The sequence below is a fragment of the Macaca mulatta genome, chromosome 8, assembly GCF_049350105.2.
Source record: "Macaca mulatta isolate MMU2019108-1 chromosome 8, T2T-MMU8v2.0, whole genome shotgun sequence".
NCBI lineage: Eukaryota > Metazoa > Chordata > Mammalia > Primates > Cercopithecidae > Macaca > Macaca mulatta.
This window is the reverse complement of record NC_133413.1, coordinates 154,479,618-154,506,547: the sequence shown is the minus strand read 5'-3', so window position 1 is coordinate 154,506,547 and position 26,930 is coordinate 154,479,618. Positions and strand designations below refer to the sequence as shown.

The 26,930-nt window shown below is 60.3% G+C and overlaps 4 protein-coding genes across 29 annotated transcripts; 1 reads left to right on the top strand and 3 right to left on the bottom strand.

The window, feature by feature from the left end:
- Positions 1 to 5,030: 5,030 nt before the first annotated feature.
- Positions 5,031 to 13,817, bottom strand: WDR97 (WD repeat domain 97). The gene is given in 25 exon segments (XM_077944399.1): positions 5,031 to 5,323; positions 5,403 to 5,473; positions 5,573 to 6,090; positions 6,523 to 6,685; positions 6,758 to 6,879; positions 6,958 to 7,155; positions 7,271 to 7,456; positions 7,552 to 7,779; positions 7,919 to 7,996; positions 8,902 to 8,985; positions 9,082 to 9,207; positions 9,287 to 9,524; positions 9,526 to 9,539; positions 9,646 to 9,795; positions 9,941 to 10,001; positions 10,205 to 10,326; positions 10,435 to 10,567; positions 10,691 to 10,781; positions 10,852 to 11,088; positions 11,173 to 11,315; positions 11,395 to 12,094; positions 12,259 to 12,380; positions 12,482 to 13,110; positions 13,231 to 13,367; positions 13,563 to 13,817. Coding segments are annotated over 25 exon segments (4,866 nt in total). The 5' UTR covers positions 13,675 to 13,817; the 3' UTR covers positions 5,031 to 5,120.
- MAF1 (MAF1 negative regulator of RNA polymerase III) lies at positions 13,815 to 17,021 on the bottom strand. Of its 6 annotated transcripts, none has more exons than XM_077942404.1 (9): positions 16,330 to 17,021; positions 15,997 to 16,036; positions 15,692 to 15,818; positions 15,452 to 15,580; positions 15,208 to 15,373; positions 14,985 to 15,106; positions 14,760 to 14,879; positions 14,464 to 14,598; positions 13,815 to 14,339 (listed from the first exon to the last, which is right to left on the bottom strand). In XM_077942404.1, the coding sequence occupies exons 3-9, from the start codon at positions 15,772 to 15,774 to the stop codon at positions 14,318 to 14,320; spliced, it is 777 nt and encodes a 258-aa protein (XP_077798530.1). In that variant the 5' UTR covers positions 15,775 to 15,818; positions 15,997 to 16,036; positions 16,330 to 17,021; the 3' UTR covers positions 13,815 to 14,317.
- Positions 17,022 to 17,692: 671 nt separating this feature from the next.
- Positions 17,693 to 22,727, top strand: SHARPIN (SHANK associated RH domain interactor). Of its 20 annotated transcripts, none has more exons than XR_013397535.1 (9): positions 17,693 to 17,910; positions 18,217 to 18,391; positions 21,315 to 21,443; positions 21,524 to 21,662; positions 21,747 to 21,855; positions 21,937 to 22,090; positions 22,162 to 22,286; positions 22,378 to 22,501; positions 22,575 to 22,727. XR_013397535.1 is itself a non-coding variant. In XM_077944550.1 (9 exons), the coding sequence occupies exons 1-8, from the start codon at positions 17,713 to 17,715 to the stop codon at positions 22,487 to 22,489; spliced, it is 1,140 nt and encodes a 379-aa protein (XP_077800676.1). In that variant the 5' UTR covers positions 17,693 to 17,712; the 3' UTR covers positions 22,490 to 22,501; positions 22,575 to 22,727. The 20 variants fall into 20 exon arrangements, 15 of the variants coding, with proteins under 15 accessions (XP_077800676.1, XP_077800671.1, XP_015001749.1 ...); XR_013397537.1 differs by having other exon boundaries at positions 21,521 to 21,662; positions 22,168 to 22,286; XR_003732589.2 differs by having other exon boundaries at positions 21,521 to 21,662.
- A 1,119-nt stretch (positions 22,728 to 23,846) lies between these two features.
- CYC1 (cytochrome c1) lies at positions 23,847 to 26,809 on the bottom strand. 2 transcript variants are annotated; one of them, NM_001193861.2, is made up of 7 exons: positions 26,166 to 26,809; positions 25,363 to 25,559; positions 25,142 to 25,268; positions 24,896 to 25,053; positions 24,642 to 24,802; positions 24,245 to 24,345; positions 23,847 to 24,146 (listed from the first exon to the last, which is right to left on the bottom strand). In NM_001193861.2, the coding sequence occupies exons 1-7, from the start codon at positions 26,292 to 26,294 to the stop codon at positions 24,042 to 24,044; spliced, it is 978 nt and encodes a 325-aa protein (NP_001180790.1). In that variant the 5' UTR covers positions 26,295 to 26,809; the 3' UTR covers positions 23,847 to 24,041. The 2 variants fall into 2 exon arrangements, with proteins under 2 accessions (NP_001180790.1, XP_028708002.1); XM_028852169.2 differs by having other exon boundaries at positions 23,851 to 24,146; positions 25,363 to 25,581; positions 26,166 to 26,393.
- Positions 26,810 to 26,930: the final 121 nt, after the last annotated feature.

The following is a 26,930-nucleotide window of genomic DNA, read 5'->3' as shown; positions in this document are numbered from 1 at the left end:
TGGAAGTATTTCTGGATTGTTTATTCTGTACCATTGCTGTTTGTCCTTTGTTTTGTTTTGTTTTGTTTTTGTTTTGAGATCGAGTTTCGCTCTTGTTGCCCAGGCTGGACTGCAATGGCAAGATCTCAGCTCACTGCAACCTCTGCCTCCTGGGTTCAAGCTATTCTCCTGCCTCAGCCTCCTAAGTAGTTGGGATTACAGGTGTGTGCCATCATGTCTGGCTAATTTTTTTTGTACTTTTAGTAGAGGCAGGTTTTCACCATGTTAGCCGGGCTGGTCTTGAACTCCTGACCTCAGATGATCTGCCCACCTTGGCCTCCCAAAGTGCTGGAATTGCAGGTGTGAGCCACCATGGATGACCTGGATTTGTCCATTTTTATATCAATAGTATTTTGATTACAGTGTCTTTATAGTAAATATAACTATTAATAAGAGATTCCCTACTCACTCTGTGTCCCATTACAAGAGTAGTTGCTAGGCTGGGTGCAGTGGCTCATGCCTGTAATCCCAGCATGTTGGGAGGCTGAGGTGGGAGGATTGCTTGAGCCTGGGAGTTCCAGACCAGTCTGGACAACATGATGAAGCTCTGTCTCTACAAAAAATACAAAAATTAGCTGGGCACGATGGTGCATGCCTGTGGTCCCAGCTACTTGGGAGGCTGAGGAGGAAGGATCACCTGAGCCCAGGGAAGTTAAGGCTGCAATAAGACATGATCACACCACTGCACTGCAGCCCGGGTAACGGAGTGAGACCCTGTCTCATAAAAAAAAAACAAAACAAAACCAAAAAAAAAACTGCTATAATTGATACTTTTTTTTTTTTTTTTTTTTTTTTCCCGAGACGGGGTCTCGCTCTGTCACCCAGGCTGGACTACAGTGGCAAGATCTCAGCTCACTGCAACCTCCGCGCCTCCTGGGTTCAAGTGATTCTCCTGCCTCAGCCTTCTGAGTAGCTGAGACTACAGGCATGTGCCACCATGGCCGGCTAATTTTTTTGTATTTTTAGTAGAGATGGAGTTTCACCATGTTGGTCAGGCTGGTCTCAAACTTCTGACCTCAAATGATCTGCCAGCCTTGGCCGTAATTGATACTCTTTAACATTATTTTGGTAGTCCTTGCCAAAGCAAAAAGGAAATAAGATGTATATTTTACAAAAGGAGAAATCATCATTATTTGCCAAAGCTGTGATTGTCTGCTTAGGAAATACAAGATAGTTGAGATATTGTTTGGATGAATAAGTAGGTGTAACCAGGTAACCACATACAAGTCTAGCATCCAAAAGAACAACAGCTTTCCCAGGCAAGAGTGGATCCATCAGGATCCCCTAGTCAGAAATACAGTGACCACCCTTTTGACAGAATTTAATTCAGGGACTTGATGACACAGGTGACAGATGAATAACAGAAATAGGAACCAGCAAGGAAAAATTAGAGGGAGCAGCTGCCTGGGAGTAGGCCTGAGGAACAAAAGGAAGAGGCCAACTCATCAAGGTAGGCATTAGCTCCACCTGGATCTTTCCCGTCACATTCCCTCTGGTGCCATCTGGCCACTACAATGGTCAGCTCCCCCTGCAGAGCTCCTGCTGCTTGGGGACCACTTGGGTGGACCAGGTGTTACCGTCAGAGCAGTGCCACAGAGCTGTTGCTAAGAGCCACGTGTTCTCAAGGTACTAGTTTTCTTGTTTACATTCCTCTATAATGTAGTCTAGCCTTATAACCTTGGACGCACATAATTCCTGTGTCTTATTAAATTCAAGAACTCTTTCATCAGGTTAGACTTCCAGGATATCTACGTGAATTTCCATAAAGGAGAAGCAATCACACCACAGGAAGATTTTCTCTTTCTTTTTTTTTGAGACAGAGTCTCGCTTTGTCACCCAGGCTGGAGCACAGTGGCACGACCTCGGCTCACTGTAACCTCCGCCTCCCAGGTTCCAGCGATTCTCCTGCTTCAGCCTCCTGAGTAGCTGGGACTACAGGCATGTGCCACCAAGTCTCGCTAATCTTTGTATTTTTAGTAGAGACAGGGTTTCACCATGTTGGCTAGACTTTTTTTTTTTTTTTTTTTTTTGCATGTGTGTGTGTGTGTTTTGAGATGGAGTTTCACTCTTGTTGCCCAGGCTGGAGAGCAATGGTATGATCTAGGTTCACTGCAACCTCTGCCTTCCAGGTTCAAGCGATTCTCTTGTCTCAGCCTCCCAAGTAGCTGGGATTACAGGCATGCGCCACCATGCCTGGCTAATTTGGTATTTTTAGTAGAGACGGGGTTTCTTCATGTTGGTCTGGCTGGTCTTGAACTCCTGACCTCAGGTGATCCACCCACCTCCACCTCCCAAAGTGCTGGGATTACAACTGTTAGCCACCGAGACCGGCCCTTTCTTTTTCTTTCTTTTTTTGAGGCATGGTCTTGCTCTTGTCGCCCAGGCTGGAGTGCAATGGTGTGATCTCGGCTCACTGCAACCTCTGCCTCCCGGGTTCAAGCAATTCTTCTGCCTCAGCCTCCCGAGTAGCTGAGACTACAGGCATGTGCCACTACGCCCAGCTAATTTTTGTGTTTTTAGTAGAGACAGGGTTTTATCATGTTGGCCAGGCTAGTCTCAAACTCTTGACCTCAAGTGATCTGCCTGTCTCAGCCTCCCAAAGTGCTGGGATTACAGGCATGATTTTTTTGATACAAAGTCTTGCTCTGTCGCTCAGGCTGAAGTGCAGTGGCCTGACCTCTGCTTGCTGCAACCTCCACCTCCCGGGTTCAAGCGATTCTCCTGCCTCAGCCTCCCAAGTAGCTGGAATTACAGGCACCTGCCACCAGGCCCAGCTAATTTTTTGTATTTTTAGAAGAGACGGGTTTCACTGTGTTAACCAGGATGGTCTCGAACTCCTGACCTTGTGATATGCCCGCTTCGGCCTCCCAAAGTGCTGGGATTACAGGCGTGAGCCACCGTGCCCGGCTAAACTAGGTAATTTTTAGGGAACAAGTCTCTTGCCTGATGTGTGGGTGTGATATTATGATATCTGTCTAATGGTTTTCACCCACAGTTCCTGGCTTATAACTCCCATATCCCTTGTTATAATGTTGGGGCACTTAGGCCTCAGAGGCAAGACTCAGACAACAGAATCTCTCTCTTTGACCTTTTCCCATCCTCCTTTTTCTCCCCAAGGCAGGACTTTTCCCCTGCCTTTGTTGTCTTAGAGATAGCCATAAAGAAGGCCAGGCATGGTGGCTCACGCCTGTAATCCTGGCACTTTGAGAGGCTGAGGCAGGCGGATCACCTGAGGTCAGGAGTTTGAGACCAGCCTGGTCAACATGATGAAACCCCATCTCTACGAAAAATACAAAATTAGCCGGGCGTGGTGACACATGCCTGTAAATCCCAGTTACTCAGGAGGCTGAGGAAGGAGAATTGTTTGAACCTGGGAGGCGGAGGTTGCAGTGAGCCGAGATCGCGCCACTGCACTCCAGCCTGGGCGACAGAGCGAGACTCTGTCTCAAAAAAAAAAAGAGAGAGAGATAGCCATAAATAAATTCTCTGACCTACCTTGTCTGACTGCAGGTCATGCCTGGGGTCCCTCAGTTCCCCCCTGTCCCCTGCTATCTTTCTGTGTCCTGACCAAAAATCAGAGGGCCTTGGCTACTCTTGTGGCCCAGGAGCTGCAGGATCGTCCCAGCAGGCTTGAACCCAAACTGGGGCCTTGGCATCGCTAGACACTGACTGAGGTATCTAGGTTTACTAATTTTTCTTTTCTTTTTTTTTTTTGAGACGGAGTCTCGCTGTGTCTCCCAGGCTGGAGTGCGGTGGCGCGATCTCGGCTCACTGCAAGCTCCGCCCCCTGGGTTCAGGCCATTCTCCCGACTCAGCCTCCCAAGTAGCTGGGACTACAGGCGCCGCCACCACGCCCGGCTAATTTTTTGTATTTTTAGTAGAGACGGGGTTTCACCGTGTTAGCCAGGATGGTCTCGATCTCCTGACCTCGTGATCCACCCGCCTCGGCCTCCCAAAGTGCTGGGATTACAGGCTTGAGCCACCGCGCCCGGCCCTAATTTTTCATAAAAAGTGTCAAGTCCTCTAGTGACAGACTCAGCCCTCAGTCTCATCGCACACCTGTGAACCTTGGCCTTTTGCAGTGCGCGGATGGGGGAGTGCCTAGATGTAAAGAGGCAGGTTCAGCTGGGCCCAGCAACTTGGCCATCCCACATGGCCCTGTGCACCTGTGCTCTTGGGATGGTGGTACCACTGTGTCAAGCACTGGCCTGGGAAAGAGCAGCCATTTGGTGGCCCCATAACAAGAGCCACCGCACAGGTTGGGGTGACGGGGAAGGTGTGGAGGAGCGATTCTAACCAAAGCCATCGTGAAGAAACCAGTAAAGCCAGAGGCTAGAAATACAGGAGAGAAATCACTGCTCAGACAACACAAAATACAGGTGTAAAAGCCGGGCATTTCCCCCAGAGCCACCCCGAGAGGCTGTGCAAAGGTATTGTGCCCTGCCAGGCCACACAGCGCAGAGGAGCCCGGCCCAGAGGCTGAGTCCTTGGGAACCGGAACCAAACCCATCCCCTAGGGGTTTTTAGGCTAAAGGGGTGAGAGGATCTTCTTCGTTGTTGCTCAGAAAAAAGCTCCTGGTGCCTTCATCAATTCTTCTCTTTTCCAGAGCAAAAGTAACGAAAGCAAGGTCTGCAAACTCCTGGTCTCACCTGTGTCGACCCGGAAGGCCCAGTCTGTGACCTCCCAGGCCCGGCAGGACTCCCCTCCACCCCGGGCTGTGGGCTGGCCCAGGACGCGTTCTCTAAGGTCAGCCCGCATCTCCACACCTAGTACTTGACCAGAAAACGTTTGCTCCGTGCCCAGTGGATGGGTCCCCGCTATGGGCCTCCTCTGCCCTAGGCCAGCCACCCCTCCAGGAATGCTGGTGCCCATGATGGCCACCTCCCAGGCCTCCGGCTCCCGCCTTCTGCCGCCACTGTGGGCTCAGGCCGCACGCCCGCACGCCCTGCGCACCCCAGGGCCCTCCAAAGCAGGCGGCATCCTGCGGAAAGAAATTCTCTGGACTTTATTCCCGATGCAGGCCTTGGCCAAATACCAATGGCAAGCCCCAGAGCCAGGCAGGCTGAGGCCACCAGCCCGGTCAGCCATAGGTGTCAGGGTCCGCGTCCTCTGGCAGAAAGTAGCGCTGCAAGGCGGGCTGCAGGAGCCGCGGGGGCAGCGGGCGTGGGGGCGTGGGCCAGTCCCGGGGGAAAGGCTGCGGCTCCACACGTGGCAGCGGCAGCTTCAGCGTCCGGATGGGGCCATCCAGGGTGCGGCGCGCACAGAGCCGGGAAAGCACCGGGCCTGGGGGCGGGCGGAGGCTTGTGAGGCCTGGGGTCTGGGGCGGGATGGGGGCCCAGTCTCCACCCCTGGCCCCACTCACCCCTCAGTCTCATGGCGCACCTCGCGGACCTCTGCGCCTTGGCCTCCTGCAGCCGGAGGATAGGGTGGTACCTGGAGGCAAAGAGGAGGGTTCAGCCGGTCCAGCCCCACGCTTGGCCGCCCCACGCTTGGCCGCCCCACGCAGGCCCCGTCGGCGCAGGCCTCGCGCACCAGTGCTCCCGGGGTGGTGGCACCACCATGTCGGGCACCGGCGCCACCGTGTCGGGCACCGGCGGGTACGGATGCGCAGCCTCCTCCTGGAGCGAGCTCCGCTGCTGTGCCCGCAGCTGCTGACAGAAGAAGTTGAGCGCGTGTATGGGGCCCAAGTCCAGCAGCTGCGAGTGCGACCAGTCGGTCTCCTCCAGCAGCGGCGGCTCTTCGGGCAGCTGAGCAGGCCCCGCAGGGCCCAGGCGGGCCTCGGGCTCCAGGCAGAAGCTCTTCAGCGTCTCGGAGAGCACTCCGAGACCGAGCTGGCCGGTCCCCCAGCTGCGCGTGGGTGCCAGCGTCTGCTGGGCCTGGAGCTCCGGGGAGAGAGAGTGCGGCTCCGCAGGTGAGACCACCATGGAAGGCACCTCTGAGACCTGCGAGAGCCTCCTGAAGATGCTGGAGGGTGACCAGGAGGTGCCCGAGGGCATCACGGAGGCATGCGTGGGTGCCCCAGAGACCACTGAAGTCTGCGATGGGGTCTCCTTGGGAGGAGAGGAAAGTGCTGAGGTCTTGGAGACCTTGGGCAGCACCACCAGCAACTTGGCTGAAGACAGTGGCTGCGAGCTTTCCATCTGTGGGGAGGTGACCCACGGCCAAGCACCCTGGCTCCTTGAGCACCCCCATGGCCACTGAAACTCCCTTCTGCCTGACCCTCAGCCCAAGGCAGGGGCTGCCCCTCCCTTGACAAGGAGGTCCTAGGGCTGTCCCTGGCTCAACACCCAGGGCCAGACACCCCCTGTGACTTCCACCTGCACAGGGAAATCTCCAGAGATGCTCAGGGCAGGGAGGCTGGAGGCCCAGGACTGGGCAAGGCAAGGGGCCCGTGGCCTCAGCTGGTTTTGATCCCAGGACTTGTAGAAAGCCAGAGAAGGCAACAGGGTTCCCAAGGCACCCCCGGCCCCCACCAGCCCAACCTGAAGCTGCTGGATCATGTCCTCCAGTTTCTGACAGCAGCGAGTACGCAAACCAGCCTTGGAGTCTAGGTCGGAGCTCTGGACCCAGGTCATCATCTCCTTGAACAGGAAGCCTTCCGGGTCCTGAAGGCCCAGCCCATGCAGCAGCTTCTTGAGCTCTGGCCTGGGACAGATGCATGTGGCTGTCCAGAGGCCTTCCCAGTGGCAGGGAGGGCTGGGCCGGAGCGAGACTCACCGGCAGCGCACCGGAGAGTACAGGAAGTAGGACATGAGCTCCAGCACCACATCCCGGGACTCCAGGGAGCAGGCCAGGAGCAGCTGCAGCGCCAGCATCACGAACTTCTTCTGTGTCTGGTCCTGAGGCAGGCGGAGGGGATGTGGTTGCTGAGGGTGGGTGGGCAGGAAGGAAGACTGGGAGCAGGACAAGGGGCACACCTGGAGGCTGGGGGGCTGGTCCAGGTTGAGCAAGTGTATGAGCAGGCCCTGCAGCTGGCCTTGGAGATCACTGCTTATGTTGGGCAGCAGTCTCAGTAGCACCTGCAGGATGTGCACACGGTCCACCCACGTGGTCTCCTCCAGCACGGCCACCAACAGTGAGGCCAGGCCCTCCACCGTGCCCGCCTCCGGGTATGCCTGCAGGATAGCATGCTGAGGTGCTGCTCCCATGTCACAACCAAGCCAGCCCCTACCTTCTCCCCTGTCCCTCACCCTAACCCATGCTTCTCAGGCATCCTGAATTCCCTCCAACCTGCAGGTTGAAGACGGGGAACAACTCTTTGAACCAGGTCTGGTAGATGAAGAAATGCAGAAACTTGGGCAGATGCGCGTAATGCTCATCCAAAAGCAAACTCCCATGACGGTGCCAGGGATGAGGGTGGGTCCTGGCAGTCTCGTAGGTGCGCCGCCGGGGCTCCCGGGTCCAGTCCACAGCACTCTAGTGGAACAGCAGTGGCTACAGGTCCCACCTGTCTGGGTCTCAGTGTAAGCCCACCTCCCGTGGTGGCCTGGGGCCCCTGCCTGAGCCTCTACCTGCTCCTCCAGTTCCCAAGAATCCAGCTGCTGGCTGGAGTGCGAGCTCAGGGAAGCCGAGGCCCGGTCCAGCTCCTCCTCTACCTCCTCCTTCTCCTCCTCTTCCTTCTGATCTTCCTCCTCCTCCTCTCCAGGCTTATCCCCCAGCCACTGGAGCAGCTTTCTCTGCCACTGGGCTTGGGATGGCCTGGGGTACTGCAACCACAGGGCATCCTGGCTTGCCCCTGGCTGCAGAGGGGCAAGAGGTGGTGCCTGATGGGTTGCAAGGACAGCAGAGCCCTCCCCTACCAGCAAAGTCCCCAGCCCCGTCCCTTGCCTTGAGCTTTCTCTGGGAGGCGAGCTGAGTCAGGGATCCGAGGCCGCTGACCTCCGCATTTAGCCACATCTGCTGGAGCACCACTGAGTTGGGCACATAGCCGGGGAAGCAGATAGGCCTCAGGCAGTACTGGAGGTGGGCACAGCAGGGAATGCTGAGAACCTGGATTCCCCCAGCCTGGCCACCACCTTGGTCACCTGTATAACCTCTCAGAGCCCCTCAGCCGCCAGTCCAGCTCTGCTGCCAGGCCTCCGACAGCTGACTGAGCTGGCACCCCTACTCTCAACACAGATGGCAGGAGAACCCTGAGATACCAGGGGCGAGGCCCTCAGTGAGCATCAGCTGTGACAAATGAGAAGGGAAACCTGGGGAAGTGTTGGCTTCTAGGGGCCCTGACACCCCGCAAGCTCCTCACAGGACTTGGCCCAGCCCTGGGACAAGAAAGTCTAAAAGAAGCACAGGGGCCAGGGAGGAAGGAAGGAGCTTGGAGAGAGGGCAACGAAGAGCTTGATGGTGGTACCCAGGTCCAAAGAGTCAATAACCCACCTGGGCAAGTGACGGTGCCAGGCATATGCTGGGGGAGGGGCTGAGGCCTGCCTGGGCACCTGGTGTATGTGAGGATGGGAAGACAGTGGATTCTGAAGGGCCAGGTTCCCTTGACTTTGCTCCTCTAAAGGGCAGGGACTCTGATCTTCCAGGAAAAGTCCCTAGGGGACCTGCCTTTCCACAGCCTCCACGGGGGAAAGCAGTGTGTGGCATAACCGGCTGGGGGCCTGGCTTTGCCTGATGTCAGCTCCCAGAGCAGCAAGGAGTCTGTGGCCACAAACACAGCTGTAGTGGAACAGGGTTAGACAGACTGTGAAGGGTGAGGGGTGAGGGGTGCGTGGGAGGCTGCAGCCTGGCCCTCTGGTTTTAGGTGGGCATGGCCCTTGGGTCAGATTTGGACACAAAGATTTGTAGCAAAGGGGAGATGGCAGGCACAAGAGTGATGCCTGGAGAGGAGTGGCTCTCCAGGAGCTGGGTGGGGGTCTCACCTTGTGGGGCTGCACGGTGGCAGGAAAGAAGCCCCCAAGGCTAGAAAGAGGTTCCTTGGGCTGTCTCTTTGGCAGCAGTGGGATCTGGGGGATGGAATGGGGGCTCAGAACAACACAGTCCCCAGCGCCCAGCAGCTCTGTCCCTCAGAAGGTGGTACCCCACGTGCCTGGGTCCCTCACCCTGCACTGCAGGTGGGAGGATGGCAGGTCCAGGGCTACGGTCGTCCTCCCTCGGAGCTGCTCCAACTGCAGCTGTAGATCCAGACTGAGACCCAGGCAGTGGCTCAGTGAGGAGCGGGCCAAAAGCTGGAGTATAGGAGGAGTCACAGGGTGGCAGAGGGGCCATGGCGGCCCAGCAGGCATGTGGGAGGGTGGGAAGCCTTACCTGGGATGCCTTGCTGTGCACCCTAAGGTGGGTGGGTGGGATCGGCACTGTGACTCGGGGAGGATGGGAGAAGTGCTGGTCCAGGGGCCCCAGGTCCTGTGGGGACAGGGCTGTTGGCACTGTTTGGGCTGCAGTGCTGACCTCACCCCGGGCAAGACAGTGGGCAGCTTGGGGTAGGGCACACACATCCCAGGTCTCTCTCTCTACTGTGAGGGTCCCGGTGCTCCACTGCTGGGACTCCCTTCTGCATGCCCTGGGAGGGTAGCAGGAGCAGACGGACCATCAGAGACCAGGTGGGAGCGGTGGGTGGAGAGGCGAGGCCAGGGTCAGGACTGGGTTGGGGGAGACACCACACCTACCAGCAGGCCAGAGCCATAGATCAGACGAAGGTAATTGTCAAAGCCTTCCTGGCGCTGCTGCCAGGAGGGTGGGGGCCGGGCTGCTGGGACCACTAGCCCCAGCCTCAACTGCTGAAGGTCTCGGTCCCGGGCCACTAGGGCGTCCAAGTCCTGAGTCAGGGTTCAGGGATCAGCCTGCTCTTCCTTGAGCCTTGCTACGTGCTGCCCAGACAACCACAGGGATCCCAGGCCTGCCCCAGGGCTGAAGGCTGGGGCCTGAGCCTGGGCAGGGCGGGTTCAGGAGGACCCACCCCACCTCCTTTGGCACCAGGTGCTGAGATGTTGCCCTCCGACGATGGATGAGAGGCAAGGCCTTGCTGCAAGTAGGGACTGGCACAGGTGGGATGCTGGGTGGCATGTCAGTGGGCTGGGGCAGAGGCTGGGACAAGGACCGACCCCAAATGGGTGTGCCAAGGCTCAGGCAGGCTTGCATCAACTCCAGAGGGCCCCACGCAGCCAGGCCCTCACCCAGGGTGGGAAAGGGGGGCCTCCAGGAGGGTTGAGCAGGCCCGTATGGGACCTGAGGCTGGCTGCCCGATGGAGGTTGCTGAGCCTCTGCAGTTGGGTGGGAGTCAGTGATTCCTGGCTCGTCAGTGGCAGCGGAGGGTCGTCCACCACGTCTGGGACCTTCCAGCACATCTTCTGAATAGGAGAAGGAACCTGTATGCCTGGCTGGGGGAACCCAGGTCTGCTCCCCCAAGGTGGGCAAGGTGAGGGGCCCACCTTGCTCACTCTGTCCTCACCACACACCTTAACTAGGTAGGATGTAGGCAGGTAGAGCCTATGGGACACCAGGCAGAGGCGGGATCCCAGTGCCAGCACCAGGTCTCCACTGTTGCTGCAGAAAGTCAGGGCCTGAGGGGCACCATTCAGCTGCAGGAGCCTGGAGGTGACCCAGGGCAACCGAGGCTCAGCAGGGACAAGGCCTTCTCCACCCAGTTCAGCCACTGGGCTCTGGTGCGAGGCAGAGGGAGGAGACCCCAGTCCTCCCCACCGCCCAGCCTACCGCAGGAGGCGGTTCTCAGCGGTCCAAATGCGAATGGTGCAGTCCAGGCTGGAGCAGGCATACAGCTTGAGTGTGGGGCAGCAGCACAGGCCTGGGGGCAGGGTTCAGGGTCAGGAACCGAGCCGGGCGGGGGCTGGGCTTCACCCGTGTTGCCCCCTCACCGGTGATGTGGTCCGTGGGGTCGTCCTGGGGCCGGTGGTCTAATCGCGGACTGTCGCCCAGGCCAAACTGCACCAGGCCGTAGGTAGCGCTATCTGGGTCTTCAAAGCCCACAGTGACGCGTCTGCCTAACGCACAGAGCGCCACAGCCGGGTAGCAGCAGGAGAAGGTGCGCAGCAGGCTCAGGCTCTCCTCGGCGTAGGGGAAGACGCGCCACATCTTCACCGTCAGGTCCCCACCTGTGGGCAGCGGAGCCTGGCTGGGCCTTGTCGGAGGGGAGGGGGCTCTGTGGCAGCCTGACCGTTGGCAGGGGAGCTACTGACCCGAAGACACGATGCTGTTCCAGGTGGATGCCATGGCGACGACCGGACCCGGGCTGTGCGCCTCCGTTTGGAAGACAGTCTTCGACGACAGCCAATCCAGGACTGACAGCGTGCCGTCCATGTGCCCCACCACGGGCAGGTACCTGCGAGTGGGAAGAGCCTGTTGGCGCGGACCCTGCCGCTCCTTCTGCCCGCCAGACCCTCGCCGGCTCCGGCACCCACCGGTTCGTGTTCTTGCAGGCGCAGGCCACAGCGCTGCGGCGCAACTCGCCCTGGTGCTGGCGCACGACCTCCCAGGAGGAGAAGGCGCCTCCGAGATCTGTGAGGTGGCTGTACAGGTGCAGACAGCAAGGCTGCGGCGCAGGGGGCGGCGGCGGGCACATGCGGTGCAGCACGCTCATGGGGCACCGCGCCGCGTTGGCGCGGACCAGGTGCCCGGCCTTGGTCAGCAGCCACAGCGCCTCGCGCGGCAGGCAGTAGGCCACGGCTGCCGCGCAGTCCTCCGGCTCCAGCAGCAGTGAGCTCACTATGCGCCCGGTGGCAGCTGACAGGAGGTAGACTGAGCCGTCGGTGCACGCGCACACGAGGCGAGTAGGCAGAGACGGGTGCGCAGGCGCGGGCAACGCAGGCGCCACCTGCACATGGAGCACCTTGGCGGGCAGTTGCGCCAACGGCGAGTAGAGCTCGCGTACGCTCCACAGTTGCATGCTGCTCGCGCACAGGGACAGCACCGGCCAGCCCGGGCGTGCTGGCGCCAGCAGACGGCCCACGCGCCGGGACAGCTTGTCCTGACCCCAGTAGCCCAGTGCTACCTCGCCCACCTGCGCCGCCGCCTGCAAGTCCCAGGTGCGTAGCGTCCCGTCCTGTGAGGCCGACACCACCAGGGTCGTGTTAGGCAGCACAGCCATAGCCGTCACCGGGCCTGTGGGAGGGGTGCAGGTCACTCGGCTGACTGAAGGCGGGGGAGCCTTCAGCCTATGTTGCAGTCAGCGCAGCAAGGCCTGGCCAGAGCTGCAGAGATGCTGGACAGCCTAGAGCGGCTGGAGGCAAAAGGCCGAGGCTCGGGGTGCAGAGAATTCAGAGCACCTGTGTGGCCCACGAACACCATCCGGATCTGCCAGTTAGCCTCCCACACCTTCACGGTGCTGTCCCGGGAAGCTGTCACCATTGCCTCTACTTCCTCGCAGTAAGCCAGGTCCGAGATGGTGCTACAAGTGGGGAATGGGAGAAGCCCAACGGACTTAACATCGCCTTGTGAAGGCCCTGTACCCCTACATGCCTGGCCCTCCTTAGGGGGATTCCCCCTCACGTTTTGTGCAGATCCCAGCGCACATCTACCAGAGTCCAGGCATGCAGATCGAAAGTGAGCACAGCCGAGCCATAGGCCGCGAAGCAGCGCAGGACGTGGTGGGGAGGAACCGGCCCCACAGCCAGACGCATGAGCCTGCCCGTTGGGCTCGGGGGCGGGTGCAGTGGTGACCCTCGCAGCACTAGGCGGCGACCACCTGAGCGGAACTGCCAGAGCGCCAGGCTGCTGTCCATCTCCGCCACAAGCAGCAGCCTGAGGTCAGGCACCGGCAGGCAGCAGGTGGGCGCCCAACCCGGGGCCCTGCCCACCCGCGGCTCGCTCAGCCATAGCAGGCTGAGGTTGGGCCTCAGAATGGCCAGCCCCGCGGGGCCCCAGCCTACAAAACGGCCCACGGCACCCAGCGGGCCCAACACGGTCACCAGCCCCGTAAGCCCGACAGGCGCCAGCAGCGTCTCCTGTGCCCAGCCGTCTTCCTTGTGCAGGTGCAGGCGGCCCGCGCCGTCCAGCACCACGAAGCGTCCGCCCACCGGGTCCTGCGCCACTGAGCGCAGCCCGGCTGCCACCTCCAGGCGGCGCAGTGGCTCCAGCCCATGCGTCAGGCGCGCCACGCGCAGCTCGCCTCTCTTCTCCTGTGGGCCGGGGGGAGCGGACCCGCCGTCAAAGGTTGGGGCTGCTCCGGCCTAGGGAACCCCTAGGGGAAGGACCGGATCCCGAAAGAGGCCTGGAGGCACAGGACGGGCACAGCGCACCTTTTCCACGACCTCGTGGAGGCTGGTGCGCAGAAGCAGCCACAGCCGGCGGGCGCGGGCGCGCGGGGTCAGGCTTTGCCACTGCTGGCTGCTGGTCAGAAAGGGCAGGACCTGCGACGGCTCCGTGAAAGTCAACTCTGCGGGCGGGAACTGGAAGTTCTGCCACCTACAGCCTCAGGTCCCCGACCCTGACGGTTATGGGGAGCCCTCCTCCAGGGGCCCTGCCCTGCCAGGCACTGCCCAGGGGAGTTTCGTTCCAGGGGATGGAACCCAAGCCCGAGTGAGACCCACTTCCTGGCGGATGCCCGTGGGACGAGGCCAGGACCCCTCACCATTCTTTTCGGTGAGCAGCCCAGGGTCTGGGACATCATAGACATCTGCATCATACAGGTCCGAGTCCAGAACTAGGTTGTAGCCTTCTGCCTCCCACGCCTCTGCCTCCATTTCTGCAACTGCGGTCCCAGAACCCAACAGCTCCCAGGACTTAGCGGTCACGGCCGGCAGCGGCAGTTGCTAGGATACCAGATGCCGCTGGCCACTCCCACACCGCAGGCCCCGCCCCCACATCGCATCCAGGTCCACACTAAGTCACAGAAACTTTTATTGGAAAGAAATGAGCTGCAGCAAAGTGACACTCAGTGCACGCGGCCAAATGGGCGAGGTGGGGGTACAGGTGGGCACCAGGGGCCGGCCCAAGACCAGAGCTGGTGACCGCCGGGGCCTGTTTGCGGGGCCTCCGGCCACAGACCCTTTGGGCTGGAGTGTGCAGGCCCAGTAGAAATACAAAAATAAACTCTGTGGTCCAGCTCTCCCTGCTGTGGCAGTTCATTTGGGCAGGGCAGTCACTCTTCCCACCAGGCCCCGTGCTGCCGAGTCCGGCCACAGCACGGGCAGCAGGAGTCTGAGGGGTGAGTGGGCATCCACAGGATGGAGCCAAAGGGCTAGGCAGGTATGGCCTTGGGCAGTGCCAGGACTGTGGCAGCGCCAGGGTCTGGCCAGCAGCTGGGGAGGCCCCAGGGGCCTCTCAGGCGGGCAGGTCCAGGCATTGGTTGAAGCTGGATGAAGCTGGGGCCTCGGCTCCTCCTCATCAAATACAGATCACTGGGACCCTGGGCGGAGGTTGGCACACGGTGGGCCTTTAGGAGCCACCACTTAGACCACGTAGAGGAGGCCCCCACCCTGTTGCACCCACTCCAGGTTTCAGGGACCCGGGTCATGGCCCCCATCACACACCTGTCCTCCTCCATGGTGTTGGTCTCCTCGGCCCCACCCTCACTGCCTCCGCTCCTGCTTTCTTCCTCCAACTCCTCCTCCCCCAGCTCCATGTCCAGCTCATTGCCTGCCTCTGAGGGCGTGTAGGTGGAGCCACTGAGGGGAGGCAGGAAAACCAGTTTTAGGACCCCCTACCCAGGCCTGCTGCTGGCCCCAGGAAGGATGTTCAGGGAGGACAAAGCTGGGTGGAGATGGCACAGCTGGTGAAGTTGTATCGGCCCAACAGGGAGGTGGGGGAGGAGGCAGATGGTGCCCACCTGATGGAACGGCAGCTGAAGAAAACAATTCGCTTGAGCCGCTTATTGTAGAAGAAGTAGTTGAAGGACCAGAGGCTACCATCCTCCCCGAAGGGGTCTGAGTCCAAGTCTGGGTTATAGCTGGGGAGTATAGGGTGACAGGTGGTGTGAGGGATGGGGGCCCACCTGCAGGGATGCTGGCTCACCTGCAGGGATGGGGGCCCACCTGCAGGGATGCCGGCCCACCTGTAGATGTCACATTCAGCCAGGCAGATCTCCTCATCCACCGCGTTCCACAGCTGTGGTTTCAGGGCCTTGAAGTCCTCCCGCACAGCTGAGAACAGACTGCAGTTGACTGCATTCACCACCTAGAGCAGGTCACAATCAGGCTGACAGGAGCCCGGGGCTACCGAAAGTGGGGAAGAACAGTGGGGTGGCTGTGGGTCCCTTCCCTCCACCTGACCCTCACCCAGCTAAGGCTGGGCTCCCGGCTGAACTCATGGCTGCGGGCTGTGCTGAAGTCATAGTCAGGCCTGAAGGACTCATTGAGCGTGGCAATCAGGTAGAAGAGGGTCTTGCGGCTGCACTTGTCACTGAGGGGGCCCTCGTCCTCGCCGCCTTGGCTTTTGCTGAGTCTGCACAGAGAGAAGCATCAACTGGGCCCATCACCTCCCCTCAACCCCCAGCCCCAGGCAGCCCCCACTATGGCTCACCTACTGGGGCTGAGGCCTGAAGTCTGGGGTGGAGAGAGTGCCTCCAGCACGTGGGGCTGGCCCTCCTGGCAGAACTGCTTGAACATGTGTTTGTCATCTCCTGCCATCTTACATGAGTAGCTCTCAATCCTATAGCATGCAGAGAGGACCATGAAGCATGCTTCCCCCAGGTTCCACTGAAGGGCGGGGCAGTGTGACCTCCGAGATGCCAGCCCCGCGCGCCCCCCCGCCCTGCCTCACCTGCCGATGATGTGGGCGTCTCCGGTCTCCACAGTCAGCTGTGAGTTGATGGCTTCAAAGCTCGAGTTCTCCAACAGCTTCATGTCCTTGAGAAGGGGGCTTCGTGCTCCAGAGAAGCTAGTGTTGCCTGGGGAGTGACAGGCCAGACCATGGGTATCTATCTGGCCCCTTGGGGCCCTGCCTTCAGCCCTCCTACCCACTAAGTGGAGCCGCTGGGAACAAGCTGAGTCTGGCCTCTGTCCAGGCTGCACATCAGGAATTCCCCTCTCTGCCCCGCCAGGAGAGGTGACGAGATCTTGTTTTACCTGAGGGTGGCAAGTCCAGGCTCCAGGTCAGCCACACCCCCTGCAGAACACGCGAGTTCTGGGACTAGGCTAGGACCACCGGGGACCCTGCTCACCCTGGGGCTGCTGGTTGAGTTTGTCGCTCAGCATTGCCATTGCCATTCCCCATCCCCACCCCCACCCCCACCCCCACCCCGAAAGAACAGCTCCAGCCACCATGGGGGTAACTCTTGAGTCCGCAACGGGACATGACTTTTGCAGTCTCCCTCAGGCTGGCTGGGCTCCTCAGCCAGGGTAAGAGGCTGCATCCCAGTTAGGAACCAGGACACCTGGGGCTCCGGGCTCTGCAGTCACCTGGGCGGGCGCTCTTTCGTTCTGGCTGGTTTCTGGCCCGGGGAGAGGAAAGCTAGAGGTTCCTCCACTTTACCCGGAAAAAGCGCCTAGTTTCTCCAGACGCCTAGGAGGGCGGTCCCTCGACCCCGCTGGGGCGCTGCAGAGTCGCCAGGCAGCGCCCGCCGGGGCCAGGTAGGGCACCCGCCGAGCCGCGGTGGAACTACAAATCCCAGGAGGCAGCGCGCCGCGCGAGGCCTGCTGGGGGCTGTGGTTCCGGAGGCCCGAGACAGCGCGGGGCTCAGGGCGGACACCCACCCACCTACCTGGCTGGGTTAGATCTGGCCTCGCCGGGTCGGGTCTGGCTGGGGTGGGTCGCTCCGCGTTGGTGCCGGTGCGCAGGCGGGGGCGGGCTCCGCGCAGCGCGGGCTCCTCAAGATCGGAGGGCGGCGCCGCGGCCTCCGCTCGGGCCGCACTGTATCCGGGGGAAGAAGCTCCGCGGCGACGTCCCGTTACTCCTGGCCCTGCCGGCCCATCCGGGCTGCCACCGCGACATAGCCTCGCCCCCCTGCACAGAGCCCGCTCTCGCGACCGACCTGCCGCCGACCGCCACAGAGCGCCCCAGCGAGTCAGCGAGCCCAGCGAGCTAGCGACCTCCGCCTCCCCCGACCGGACAACAACAAGCGTCCGCCAGGCCCGGCCCCGCGCCTCTGAATGGCCCGCTCCAGTCGCCGGGATCGAGAGCTCGAATAGCAATCGGGTGCCTTACCCGCCACTCAGTTCTGCTTTCTATGTCTACAGGTTGTGGAGTCTGTCTGTCACTCCTCTCGCCGTACTAACCCGCCCATCCCCAGCGCTCATTGGCCATGGCCTCTCTCGCTCCGCCCCTGAGGGGGTCGACCCCTTAACCAGAGAGGCACGGGCCAACCTAGTGCGTCGTGTGGGCGTGGCGGGGGCTGCGGTCTGCGGGCGAAGGTGGCTGCCCATTGGAGGTCCCGGAAGCGATGTGCAGCTGCCGCCAGGCGCTGGGATAGTCGCTGGCCGTCTGCATCTCCACCCGCCGAGCCCCTGGGGCGAAGAGGCAGCGTGTGCCTTCAGTTGTGGCCGGTGCTTCGGCCCCTTACCCTTCGCCCCCAAAGACTAGCTCAAACGTGAGCGCCTCCGCCGCCCTGCCCCTGCCTCGTACACGCCGCCAGCCTCGCCCAGCCCGTGGGCCGTGTCCATTTCTGGTCAAAGCCAGCGGGGCAGGCTTGGCCAGGGTGCACAACTCGGCGCCGTCCCAAGGCCGACGCTCTGTGCGCGCCCGGAACCCTAGGCTTGCGGCCAGGGTTTCCGACGGGCGGAGACGCTTAGCGGCCAGATCCCACGGAAGCGCGCTCGGAGGGCCGGGACCCGGCCGGACCGGAGATGGCGCCGCCAGCGGGCGGGGCGGCGGCGGCCTCGGACTTGGGCTCGGCCGCAGTGCTCTTGACTGTGCACGCCGCTGTGAGGCTGCTGGGCGCCAGGCCAGACGCCGAGGCACAGCTGCGGAGACTCCAGCTGAGCGCGGACCCTGAGCGGCCTGGGCGCTTCCGGCTGGAGCTGCTGGACGCGGGACCCGGGGCGGTGAGTGGGGGCGGAGGGCGCGGAGTCAGTCCTCTTGGCCCGGGCAGGGCACGGAGCCCAAAGCCAGGCCCCTCCGCTTGCCATCTGGGTACCCTTAAGCAGTTACGTTTCTTTGCTTCTCTTTTCTTGTCCGTGAAATGGGGGTGATGCTGGGACCTACTTTACAGGACTATTGTGAAGATTTGATGATAGGCGTACAGGACTTAGGACCTTGAAATGGTCTATAAATGTTATCTTGTGTTTCTTTGCTCATCGTGCGATGTAGGGCGGGGGAACGCCCTGAGCCTGGACTCTCCCCCTTCTCAGGTCAATTTGGAGTGGCCCCTGGAGTCAGTCTCCTACACCATCCGAGGCCCCACCCAGCACGAGCTGCAGCCTCCGCCAGGAGGACCTGGAACCCTCAGCCTGCACTTCCTCAACCCTCAGGAAGCTCAGCGGTGGGCAGTCCTAGTCCGAGGTGCCACCGTGGAAGGACAGAATGGTCAGTGCCCTGTAATGGATACTCATTTGGAATAGCCTTGGCCCCCCAGTCCTGGTTGGGGAAGTTGGATCCACCTTCCAACTTGGAGTACTTGGAGTGGCTCCTGGAGTCAGTCTCCTGCACCATCTGAGGGCCCAGCCAGTACGAGCTGCAGCCTCCACCAGGAAGCCCTGGAACCTCAGCCTGCACTTCCTTAACCCTCAGGAAACATGAGAGGCAAGCATGAAGGGGCGGAGCAGGCAGGGTCAGGACCTGTGTGAGAAGACATCATCCCAAGAGCAGCAGGAGGGTGACAAGAGTGGGAGAGTGACAGACTCAAGACTGAGAGTTCTGCAGTGGCAAGGGTTGTGCAGATAGGGTTGGGGAGAAGGGTGTTTCCAGAGATGCTTAGAAGATGGAATTAGTGGCTGGGTGGGGTGGCTCACGCCTGTAATCCCAGCACTTTGGGAGGCCGAAGTGGGTGGTTCACCTGAGGTCAGGAGTTCGAGACCAGCCTGGTCAACATGGTGAAACCAAACTCTGTCTCTACTAAAAATACAAAAATTAGCCAGGCATGGTGGCGTGCACCTGTAGTCCCAGCTAATTGGGGAGGCTGAGGCAGGAGAATCACTTGAATCTGGAGGCAAAGGTTGCAGTGAGCTGAGATCGTGCCGCTGCACTCCAGCCTGGTGACAGAGGGAGACTCTGTCTCAAAAAAAAAAAAAAAAAAAAAAAGATGGAATTAGCTGAGTTTCATGGTTGCTTGGGAGGTTTTCTGCAGACAAAGCCTCCCTCTATCACCCAGAATGGAGTGCAGTAGTGTGATCCTAACTCACTGGAGCCTTGAACTCCTGGGCTCAGGTGATCCTCCTGCTTCAGCCTAAGTAGCTGAGGTTATGGGCGTGAGCCACTGCCCATGGTTGCTTAAATGGAAAAGTTAGCTGTTGAGACTGAGAAACATGAAGGACTAGGTAGTATGGGGCTCCCAGAGGGCAGCCCACAAACAGATAAGCAGAGCTGCCAGAGGGGTCGGAAGACAGCCAGACAGGGATGTAAGAGAGGCTCAAGCAACTCAGTGTTTAGAAAGGAGCTAGGCTCTCTTTAGTCATTCACCAAGCATATGTATTCAGCAGCTGCTCTGTCCCAGGTACTCCTCTGGCATGAACAAAACTTCCAATCCCTATCCTATTGGAGCTTGCATTTTTAGAGGGGAGGAGGCAGACATATAAAATAAGTACAGGGCTGGGCAACATACCAAACATTTAAAAATATAGCTGAGTGGGCCGGGCGCGGTGGTTCACGCCTGTAATCACAGCACTTTGGGAGGCCAATGTGGGCAGATCATGAGGTCAGGAGATCAAGACCATCCTGGCTAACATGGTGAAACCCCATCTCTACTAAAAATACAAAAAAAAAAAAAAAAAAAAAAATTAGCCAGGCATGGTGGTGGCGGGGACCTGTAGTCCCAGTTACTCGGGAGGCTGAGGCAGAAGAATGGCGTGAACCTGGGAGGTGGAGCTTGCAGTGAGCCGAGATCTCACCACTGCACTCCAGCCTGGGCGAGAGCTAGACTCCGTCTCACAAAAAAAAAAAAAAAAAAAAAAAAAAATTAACTGAGTGTAGTGGTGTCTGCCTGTAATCCCAGCTATTTGGGAGGTTGAGATGGGAGGATCACTTGAGCCCAGGGGTTCTAGGCTGCAGTAAACTGTGATCGTGCCACTGCACTCCAGCCTGGGTGACAGAGCAAGATCCTGTCTCCAAAAAAAAAAAAAAATAATAATAAAATTACCGTAGAGTTTTTTAAAAAAGAAAGTCTGTTAGATGGTGTGGGACTGGGAATGGTGGAGCTGGGAGGATTGCTTTTTAAAACGGTGGCAGGGGCACAGTGGCTCATGCCTGTAATTCCGGCACTTTGGGAAGCCGAGGCAGGTAGATCACTGGAGGTCGGGAGTTAAAGACCAGTCTGACCAACATGGAGAAATCCTCTCTCTACTAAAAATACAAAATTAGCCAGGTGTGGTGGTGCATGCCTGTAATCCCAGCTATCCGGGAGGGTGAGGCAGGAGAATCGCCTGAACCCAGGAGGCAGAGGTTGCAGTGAGCCGAGATCACACCATTGCACTCCAGCCTGGGCCACAAGTGAAACTCCGTCTCAAAATAAAAACAAAAACAAAAAAAACGGTGGCAGGGGAAGGCCTCATTGAGGCAACACTGGAATGAAATGTGACGGTCATGGCATGAACCATGTGACCAAGGAAGCAGCAAACAAACCCCGAGGTGAGCATGTGCAGGTGATCCTTGCGGCTCACTGGGTGCCAGGACCGAACAGCGCTGGGTGCATGGAAGGCCCTGCTTATCCTAGTAGGGAGACAGTATGAATACAGTGGGCCTGCGATCATCACAGGAGCTGTGTTAGCACTGGGTGGGGACCCCCCATTGCAGTGGGCTGGGCCTCACACGGGGGTGGGGGTAAGAAGGGGAGTCAGCAGGGTGCCCAGCTCTGAAGACGCCTAGGGCAGTGGCTTGTCTGGAGTGCTGGCAGCCCAAGTGTGGGTCAGGGAGTCCGGAGAGGGGAGGTCTCCAAGGGCTCCAAGAGGCCACCCAGACTGCAGGGGCACTGAGGGCCTGCTTTGGGTCTGCTGTGAGGCATCCCTGGCTGGCAGAAAGGGCCAAGAAAGGTGGCCTGGCCAGGCACCAAAGGGTTTGAAAGGGCTCTAATTCCCAAAAATGAACTAAGTGCAGCTCCAGCACTAACAGAAGTCTGGCAGGGGCCTCTGAGGGGCTTGCCAGAGCTAAGGCTGGGAGAAGGTGTGGCTTGAAGTGTGGCCTGAGGCAGGACCCTGGCATGGGCTGAGGTGAGGGAGAAGGCAAAGGTCCTGGAAAACCAAGGGCCCAGAGGCCTGGACAGAGGCCACAGCATAGCCCACCCATATCTTACCTGTAGGCAGCAGCAGCAGCAGCTCACCACCAGCCCTGGGCCCAGAAGCATGCCCCGTCTCCCTGCCCAGTCCCCCGGAAGTCCCCACACCTGAGGCAGATCTTCCTAGGAGCCCTGGAAACTTGATGGAGAGAGGTACAGGTGTGGAGGGGGGTGTTGGGGGATAGCAGACAGTCCCCAGTGGTGACAGCTGTCCTTTCCTTGCCCTACAGAAGAGCTGGCAGGGAATCTGGCCCGGGCCATTGCAGGTGGAGACGAGAAGGGGGCAGCCCAAGCGGCAGCCATCCTGGCCCAGCATCGTGTGGCCCTCAGCGTTCAGCTTCAGGAGGCCTGCTTCCCACCTGGCCCCATCAGGTGAGGCCTGGGGCTTCTTCCTCACCTTGTCCTTGTGACCCTCCCAGGTCCTCCATCCATCCCTCAACCCACATTCTGGCACAGGCTGCAGGTCACACTTGAAGACGCTGCCTCTGCCGCATCCACCGCGTCCTCTGCGCACGTTGCCCTGCAGGTCCACCCCCACTGCACCGTTGCAGCTCTCCAGGAGCAGGTGGGCACAGGGTCTAGGGAGCTCTGCCAGGGGGCAGGGCAGCCTAGGTGACATCATCTGCCCTGATTGCTCTGGCCGCAGGTGTTCTCAGAGCTCGGTTTCCCACCAGCTGTGCAACGCTGGGTCATTGGGCGGTGCCTGTGTGTGCCTGAGCGCAGCCTTGCCTCCTATGGAGTTCGGCAGGATGGGGACCCTGCTTTCCTCTACTTGCTGTCAGCTCCTCGAGAAGCCCCAGGTCAGTCCTCGATGGGGGTGGGGTGTGGGAGGTGGGGTGCAGCCCGCCAGTCCTGAGCTCCACCCCCTCAGCCACAGGACCTAGCCCTCAGCGCCCCCAGAAGATGGACGGGGAAGTTGGACGCTTGTTTCCCTCATCATTGGGGCTACCCCCAGGCCCCCAGCCAGCTGCCTCCAGCCTGCCCAGTCCTCTCCAGGTGGGCACGGGACTGGGCAGGGTGGGTCAGGACAGCCATGGGCATTGGAAAGAGCAGGGAAGCAACAACTGTCTCTCTTCCCCCAGCCCAGCTGGCCCTGCCCTTCCTGCACCTTCATCAATGCCCCAAGCCGCCCTGGCTGTGAGATGTGTAGCACCCAGAGGCCCTGCACTTGGGATCCCCTTGCCGCAGCTTCCACCTAGCAGCCACCAGAGGTACCAGAGGTGGCTCAGGCAGGGGAAGTGGCACGGCAGAACCTACAGGAATGACCCAGCTCCACCCCCACAGGTTACAAGGGGAGAGTGGCCCTTCCCTCATAGGCGCGACGTCTCCAGGTCCCCGCCGAACTCAGGGGACCTCTACTGACTGCTTGCTGGGACAGAGTCACCAGGGTTGGGGGAAGGGCCACAAACTGAAACCATTAAAGACACTTACAAGCCAGCAAGTGTCCCTTTCGTGGCATCTCTGCAGACCTGCCCCAACCTAGCCAGCACTACCGAGACACCCTCATCAGCAGGTGGGGCTCCCCCAGCCAGACCCCAGTGGTACCAAAGAGTAGACCTGGACCCTAAGCCTCAGTGGTCAGGAAAGCATGGCATGGGGATCTCTTCCCAGACTCCAGAGGCCTACAGAGCCCCCCACCCAGCTGCTCACCACTGGGCTGAGGCTGCTGCGGTGTGCCACACACTGAGCCACAGCCCCCACCACTGACCTTGTCTCCTGTCTACCCTGGTCCCCCAGGCCTGCGCCTCTCCTGCCTGCAGCCCTATTGGCACCACCTTTCTCCCATTCAGCTCTTGCCTTCCCTGGACTCTGGCCACCACTCCCCTCAGCTCTTGCAGCTAGGATACCAGCAATGAAAACGGGTGTTTTCCTTCCCCTCCTAGGGACGAGGGAAGCTCAGGAGCTAAGTCCTACACCAGGTCACTGGGCCAGTGCTGGGTCATGTCTCTGTGAGCCTCGTAGATAGCATCCACTGTCTCCCTCCCTCAGCAGCATGCTCCTATGGGAACCCAGCCACTGCAAGCTTCTGGCCAGGACCTACCACCCAGCAGCCCTGTGGACTGCTAGGAGGGGCCACTCTATGACACACATCCTGCCCGTCTACTTGACCCCTTCACCTGGCTGGGAGCTATCCCCTTCCTCTCAGCCCAGTCCAGCAATAGCCCCTGCCCTAGACCAGGCCTTTTCCCTGTTGAAATGCTGCCGAGGTTCCCTGCTGCCATCAGAATGGGGCCAAGTGGTTCAACACCTTGACACTTGGCTGTTCATTCCAACAGGTCCCTGGGCCACATCCTGCCTAGCCAGGCCCTTTTCAGCTCTGTGCCCAGACACACCCCATCCCACCCCACCAAATGCTGCCACTTCCTCTAACATCCAGTTGTCTGCTTTCTGTTCCACACCCACCATCTGCACTCCCAGCTACCAGATAGTGCAGGGCATTGCTGGCCACACTGAATGGGACATCCTGGGAGCCTTGTGAAGGCAAGGGTCTTGGTATCAGAGTCCCTTGCAAACCTGCACTCCTTCCATATAATAGCTCAAATATGACAGTTCAAATATGTACATTGAGAAACTTAATTTATTCCCATGATGGGGGCTGAAGGAGGGCCCAGAGCTAGGGCCTGGTCTCCTGTCCCCTTGCCTCTTTTTCCAGACAAACAGGGGTTAGCCAGCTGAGGCTGAACAGGCCTGGGATGGCTCTTGGGCTTGAGGGCCTGTTCTGGCAGGATGGCAAGCAGACACTGGACAGGGTCACTTGGGCGGCCGATACGCCAGCTTCCGACTCTTCAGGACTGACCACTTGTGCCGCTTCATGATGAAGATCAGGGGCACTAGCAGAGCCGCCATCATTAACATCTGGGGACGAGGAAGGCTCAGAAGGGAGTGGGAAGCAGCCCTGCCCAGCTCTCAGCCCTTCTCTGATACCCACCATGGCCTTCTCCCAACCCTTTTACCTTGAGCCCCATGCGTTTTCGATGGTCGTGCGCTGGCTCAGATGCCCAGCGCAGGAAGGTGCACACGTCCTTCGCTATCTGAGACATGGTAGCTGGGGTGCCTGGCCAAGGACAAGCAATGAGGGCTATTCTCACACTCATGTCCAACCTGGGATAACACACCCCCTCTGTGGAGCAGACACGGGCCCCTACCCAAGGCATCAAAGGCACAGTACCCTCCACCGGACATACGCAAGACTGAAGGACTGAAGGAGCCCAAAAGCCTCCTGAGATATGCACAGAAGACACCCCAGACAAGAAGTGGGCAGGACCTCCTGGGCCCAGGAACACGGGAAGCATCCCTGGGGGTAGTGGAGAAGTATTCAACATGCTCACTGCCAGACTGGAGGCTTCTTACCATCGTCAAACTCCAGGACATCTGTGTAGATGGGAGGGGCCATGGAAATGGCCTGGCCAGGAAAGTAGGGGTTGAAGTAGAGACCTTCCCGCAGTGACACCCCGGTGGGTGGCTCGCAGTAGCCCGTGAGCAGGGAGAAGATGTAGTCCTCACCACCATGCCTAGGACCAGATAGATCCATGGCTCCTTAGTCCCAAGCACAAGTCAGCCCTTCCCCCACCTCTCCGGCACCACCCCGTGGGCAGCCCGTGTACCTAGCTAGCACGATGTAGCTGAGGTCAGGGGGCAATGCTCCGTTGTTGGCAGCTCGAGCAGCCTCAGTGTTGGGGTATGGTTTTGGGAAATAGTCGAACAGTTTCCCTGGCCGCATGAACATCTCCCCATTTTCATCGGGGCCATCTTGAACCTCCACCTGCCACCGAGAACCTCATCACAACCCTACCATCTCACCACAGTGGGAGCCCTGAGCCCTGGGTCCCAGGCATCCCCAGACCCCACACCTCCGCAGCCAGCGCCTTAGCTTCATCCTCCGTGTAGCACACGCCCACCAGGTGTCGGTAAGCCACGAAGTCCATGCTGTGGCAGGAGGAGCACACCTGCTTATATACCTGGAAACCCCTCCGGATGCTGGAGGGAGGGAAAGGGTTAGGAACGCTGAAGATTCCACCTCACCAGCTCCACCCAGAACCTCCCCCTGCCAGTCAGCCAGCCAGCTGCATACCTGGTGTGGTCCAAGGAAGAGAGGAAGCCACTGTGAGACCACGGATAACTGGGGGGGTGCAGCTCCAGGTCACTGGCACTCACAGCCGAATGCAGAGCCACAGCCAGCCCCGCACCCCCTGCCGCCAGCATGCCCAGCGCTGACAACATCACCTTTCGGCCTCGGGAAAGGCCAGACTTCGACGACAAGGCCACTGCCTGCAAGATCTCCGCTCAGCGCCTGCCAGGACACCACCCAGCCCTACCTGCGGATCTGACTCTCAGCGGCCACCTCTCCACCCAGCAACGGCCACCTCCTGCAGGGCACCAGACGCACACCCTGTCCCACTACCCACGCCATCCCTCTCCGCCGCTGACCCATAGATCGTGATTCGCTCTCAGGAGGGGGGTGTTCCTGCATCCTCAGCCGGGGATCAGACCGAAGTGACCAAGGGTGCTGGGGCAGGCCAAGGTCACAAGCAGCTGGCCGAGGTCAGGCTGGGGTCACTTCAGGACGCGGGCCCAGTTTGGACAGCCAGCCCCAAGAGTCGTCCTGGGCGCGCCATCCGGGAAAGCCCCCGCCCCGCCACGAAAGCGAGCCCGTCCAGCCGACCCCCACGCTCGGGACGGGGCGCCCTGCCGTTCGGAGAGGTAGGCGCCCAGCTCCGATCCCACACGCTCAAGGTCAGCAGGCAGCTGGGAGCGGGGGCGCTGGGTGGCCGGGACCGCTTCCGCGCTGCCCTGGCCCGCGCCCGCAGCCTCCCCGCCGTGACCTTCACGGGGATGCGGGGCCGCTCGGAGGCCGAGGCCCGGCCCAGCGCTCACCTGAGGTGTCCGTAGCGGGAGCTGCCCGGGCCGCGCGCTGCACAGCAGACCCCGGGCACGCGCGCCCGGGAGCCCCGCGCCCCGCGGGCCCAACACTACCCCGCGAAGCGAAACCGCAGCTGCCGCCATCTTGGCCTCCTCCGCGCGGCCGCCACTCCCGTCGGCCCCTGGGGCGCCACGAGAGTCAAAACCTCGCGACAGCCGGGGAGCGCGGGGCGGGGACGGGCGTGGGGGCGGGCCTGTCGGGTGGGCGGGGACGAAGCGTGCTGGCCCGGGTCGCGTCAGTCAGTGGCAGGGGTACCGCCTGCCTCGCCGCACTCTTCGGGTTGTCGTGGAAACTGGCGCTGGGGCGGGGCCCCGTCGCGTCTCTCTGTTGCCGTGACAGCGCCCCGCCCCGTCCGGCGTTTCCCACGCCGCCTCCAAGACCCCGACGCTCGTTTTCTCCACGTTCCCAGGCTGCGCGATGGCCGGGTGGAGGCTGCCCCTCCAGGTTGAGGACCTCCAGAGAAAGTGCGGCTTGGGGGGCAGCCCGGCGGAAGGCACGGGCGGGGGTCTCGGCCGCAGGCAGCGCCTGGCAGCAGGAGACTGGTCCCCCGGGCTGAGCGCCCTGTTTTCCTTCATTCACTTGACAAGGGTTTATTAGGGATTAGTCATGCGCAGAAACGGGTGCGGGAGCCGCGAGCGGGACGATCAAGGCTCCTCTAGAAGCTCCTCATGGCCCGACGCCTGGCGCGCGCCTGGGGTCCTAGCGCTTTGGGAAGCTGA

What these genes read in the sequence shown, in the direction of transcription:
- MAF1 (XM_077942404.1), bottom strand. Translation starts at nt 15,774, where the DNA reads ATGAAGCTGTTGGAGAACTCGAGCTTTGAAGCCATCAACTCACAGCTG. An exon ending in TCAGGCCTCAGCCCCAGTAG is followed by an intron (nt 15,374 to 15,451) that starts GTGAGCCATAGT and finishes CTCTCTGTGCAG; the next exon opens with ACTCAGCAAAAGCCAAGGCG. An exon ending in GCTGAATGTGACATCTACAG is followed by an intron (nt 14,880 to 14,984) that starts GTGGGCCGGCAT and finishes TATACTCCCCAG; the next exon opens with CTATAACCCAGACTTGGACT.
- CYC1 (NM_001193861.2), bottom strand. Translation starts at nt 26,294, where the DNA reads ATGGCGGCAGCTGCGGTTTCGCTTCGCGGGGTAGTGTTGGGCCCGCGG. An exon ending in TCTTCCTTGGACCACACCAG is followed by an intron (nt 25,269 to 25,362) that starts GTATGCAGCTGG and finishes CCCTCCCTCCAG; the next exon opens with CATCCGGAGGGGTTTCCAGG. An exon ending in TGTCCTGGAGTTTGACGATG is followed by an intron (nt 24,346 to 24,641) that starts GTAAGAAGCCTC and finishes GTCCTTGGCCAG; the next exon opens with GCACCCCAGCTACCATGTCT.
- SHARPIN (XM_015146259.3), top strand. Translation starts at nt 17,713, where the DNA reads ATGGCGCCGCCAGCGGGCGGGGCGGCGGCGGCCTCGGACTTGGGCTCG. An exon ending in TGGACGCGGGACCCGGGGCG is followed by an intron (nt 17,911 to 18,216) that starts GTGAGTGGGGGC and finishes CCCCCTTCTCAG; the next exon opens with GTCAATTTGGAGTGGCCCCT. An exon ending in TTGCAGCTCTCCAGGAGCAG is followed by an intron (nt 21,856 to 21,936) that starts GTGGGCACAGGG and finishes CTCTGGCCGCAG; the next exon opens with GTGTTCTCAGAGCTCGGTTT.